This window comes from Haplochromis burtoni, unplaced genomic scaffold, assembly GCF_018398535.1.
Source record: "Haplochromis burtoni strain Fernald_Lab_line unplaced genomic scaffold, NCSU_Asbu1 Contig_3180, whole genome shotgun sequence".
Classification (NCBI taxonomy): domain Eukaryota; kingdom Metazoa; phylum Chordata; class Actinopteri; order Cichliformes; family Cichlidae; genus Haplochromis; species Haplochromis burtoni.
Window position 1 is genome coordinate 277 of NW_024585541.1, and position 3,026 is coordinate 3,302.

General features: G+C 45.2%; 1 protein-coding gene across 1 annotated transcript in view; it reads right to left on the reverse strand.

The window, feature by feature from the left end:
- Positions 1-383: 383 nt before the first annotated feature.
- The window catches only part of LOC102304174 (complement C5), a 6,146-nt gene continuing 3,503 nt past the window's right edge, over positions 384-3,026 (reverse strand). The window contains exons 4-8 of the mRNA XM_005953168.3: positions 1,153-1,223; positions 975-1,072; positions 817-899; positions 643-733; positions 384-555 (exon numbers count right to left, since the gene is read on the reverse strand). Coding sequence (XP_005953230.1) covers positions 399-555; positions 643-733; positions 817-899; positions 975-1,072; positions 1,153-1,223 — 500 coding nt within the window. The 3' untranslated portion in view covers positions 384-398. The remainder of the gene's footprint in view (positions 556-642; positions 734-816; positions 900-974; positions 1,073-1,152; positions 1,224-3,026) is intronic.

The following is a 3,026-nucleotide window of genomic DNA, read 5'->3' on the forward strand; positions in this document are numbered from 1 at the left end:
CCACATCGAGCATTCCCACCTCCACACGGAGCTGAAGTTCAGTACCTGTTTGGAGACCTGTAAGATTTGTGACAACCTCCGGCATTCAGATCAAGTGAGTAGTGTACGAGGTGAATACCACGGCAGGTCTCGCACACACCACACAGGTCTGAGCTAAAATGGACCGTCTGCGACTTCAAAACATCTGTTTTGGTTATTAGTAAACTTGCCTGATAAAATAAATCCATAACAGTCTAAATATTGAAAAAACAACTATAAAAGTTACAAAAAGTCAAAGTAATACAGCAGTCATCCTGAAAAAGCTGAACATTTGGATACCTGGATGGTTTCTGTAGCATAAAACAGCTGGAGCACGAGTGAAATGGTTCAAATAACAATACTGTCAACATTAATCAGCATTAATAATAATAATAACAAGTGTCCTGGTGTTTGTTCATGTCTCTTACACTTTCTCTGATGATAGAGTTTGGGATGATAACTGGAGGACTTTTCCCACTAACATAGCCGTAGCGCAGAAACACGTCACCATCAGCCACCGGAGCGCCGTGGAGATACCTGGGACAGGTAAAAATACCACTCGTGTGTAACTGACAGCTTTAAATTATTTGAAAGTCTATAAACAGTGCAGAAATGTTTATTCACCTGGCTGAAACCTTGAAGTTGAAACTGGTGAATAAATTGTGACTGATGTAATTTGCTTCTGGTTCCACTTGGATGGAGAAACTGGGAAGAACTGATGCAGGGTGAAAGCCATTAATAACGCGTGTTTTACCCTCGATCAGCACCAGCAGTTTGCTTCATGATATTATAATGTACCGTATTCTCTAACTTCAAAGTCGGTGGTTGCTGTTGTGGTGAAATCATTGGAGTAAGAAGCTTCAATGGACCAAATGCCCAACCTGGAATCACAGACACGACCTTAGATACACGACCACGCAGCTGTGTGTCGCTTGTTTTACACTCTTATTTCTTACTTTGGGTTGACGGGGATCTTAAAGGGGTTTTGCAGAGATGGGATTCCATTGTTCACATCGACCATCTCCACAATGTCCACTGTTGTATGGTCCGGGTCCTGGCGGGAGGGAGGGGTAAGATATTATGGAACCCATCACTGCACCCACCTGCTACTACACAGGACAACTTCCCGCTTACCTTAAATGTCAGGTAGACGCTGCGATTAGCCGGTCTCAGCTCCTGGTTCAAGGAGAACGCCCTCACTTTGACTGGGAACAGAAGCACAGCTTTATGAGTGACAAGGGTGATGGTGTAACGGAAAACCTGAAAGAGGATCGTCTGAATTTTTAGGTTAATGAGAACCATCCGACTACAGAAACCATGACAAAGACAGCCTGAAAGATGAACTCCAGCTCTGAGCTGATGGAGACCTTAACAGGAACTCTTGGCAAGGACTGGCTGAGGAGATCTACCAAACTCTATGAAGGCATATGAACCTGTTGATCAAAGACACCACACACCAATGCTTCTCATGGAAACTGAGGACACGTGTTAGAGCAGAGAGGAGACAGAACTGACTGACTCAGAGAGCGAGGGGGCGGAGTCTCCAGTGGACTTCCAGGTATACGAACCCTCTCCCACATGCAGGTAGCTGTACTGTTACCTTCTTTGATCATGTCCACAAGTCTCAGAAGGCTGATTCTGTCCATCTGGTTCTGTTCAGTGGGAGAAACGTTTCATCATCATCAGGTGACTCCTTCAGTCTCAGCTGACTGCAGGTTTCAACCTTATAAACAGCACATTTGCACTGACTGACACTAGCAGCACTGAATGAACGATGGGCTGTGAGGTCAGTTTATGACCATGTCCCATTCACAGAGAGTTGGGGAATGGCTGCAATCACAGCATGTAAGACGGTGACAGATGTACCCTTAGGCCCCCTCCTCCATTCAGAGATGGTCTTTCCCTTTTCACGTAAATGACCTCCTTGACTCCGCCCTCAAACCAGCATTCCTCCCTGTCCAGGATGTATACATCCCCCATCTTCTCATATTTCCTCATTTTTCCGAGGTCGTCATTTAGGAACGTAGTGTGTAGTCGAAAACGTAATATGTTGACGATTTGTCACCTAGCGTAAAATGTTATGCTTTGGGAGTGAGAACGTGTTGCCTTGAAAGAGTGTCCACTGGCCTGTAGGTGTAAACAGACTGCAGAGTCCTGGCCTGACGAGGTGGCTCTTCTGTGTTGCCAGAGGTTGTTTGGTTTCCTGCCAATCCTCCTGCACTTAACAGCATGCACCATGTTACTCTGTTTGTGTCTGGGACCCGATCCTTGGGGTGGACCAGTTTGTGGCGCAGCGTGTTTTGAGGTTTAAAAGCCACAGAGACCTGGTGTTTAGAAAAAATGCGTCTCAGCTGCTCCGATACTCCTGACACGTACAGGATCACTACAGGTTTTCTCTTAGGCAGCGGTTGTCCTTCTCTCCTGGATCGGCTGGAGCCAACAGCACACAGACTCAGGAGGGAGCAGCCCCCTGACCAGTGGCCCAACTGGATCTCCAGGTATATGACCTCTTTTACACATTGGACATTGAACTGTAATTTGCTATGATACAGGTACATTGATACAGTGGTTAACATGCAGCTGGAATTCAGATTGAAGTTATTTATCTGTTCTCTTAAACAGACATCTCCAAATCAGCAGCTGATGGTTCCAGTCCAGCCATGCCTGAAGCTCCCAAAGGACATTTTAGAAACATCAGCTTAGATGGTACGCCCCTCCATCATAAAAACATTTAACTGATGTATCTGTGTCTTTGTATTCCTGATGATACAGACAATGAGCTCATAATGCTGCTGATCACACACAGCAGTAACACAGTTGTCTGTAAAATCTGATTCTTTCTTCTTTAATCTGCACGCATGAGGAAAAAAGTTCAACTCACTGAGTAATATTTGATCTTTTCCACCTGGTTCATTATTATCAGGAAGTCCTAAAAACTCTCTGAAAAGCCTTCAGCTGATCCAAAATGCTGCAGCAAGAGTCCTGACAGGGACTAGAAAGAGAGAGCA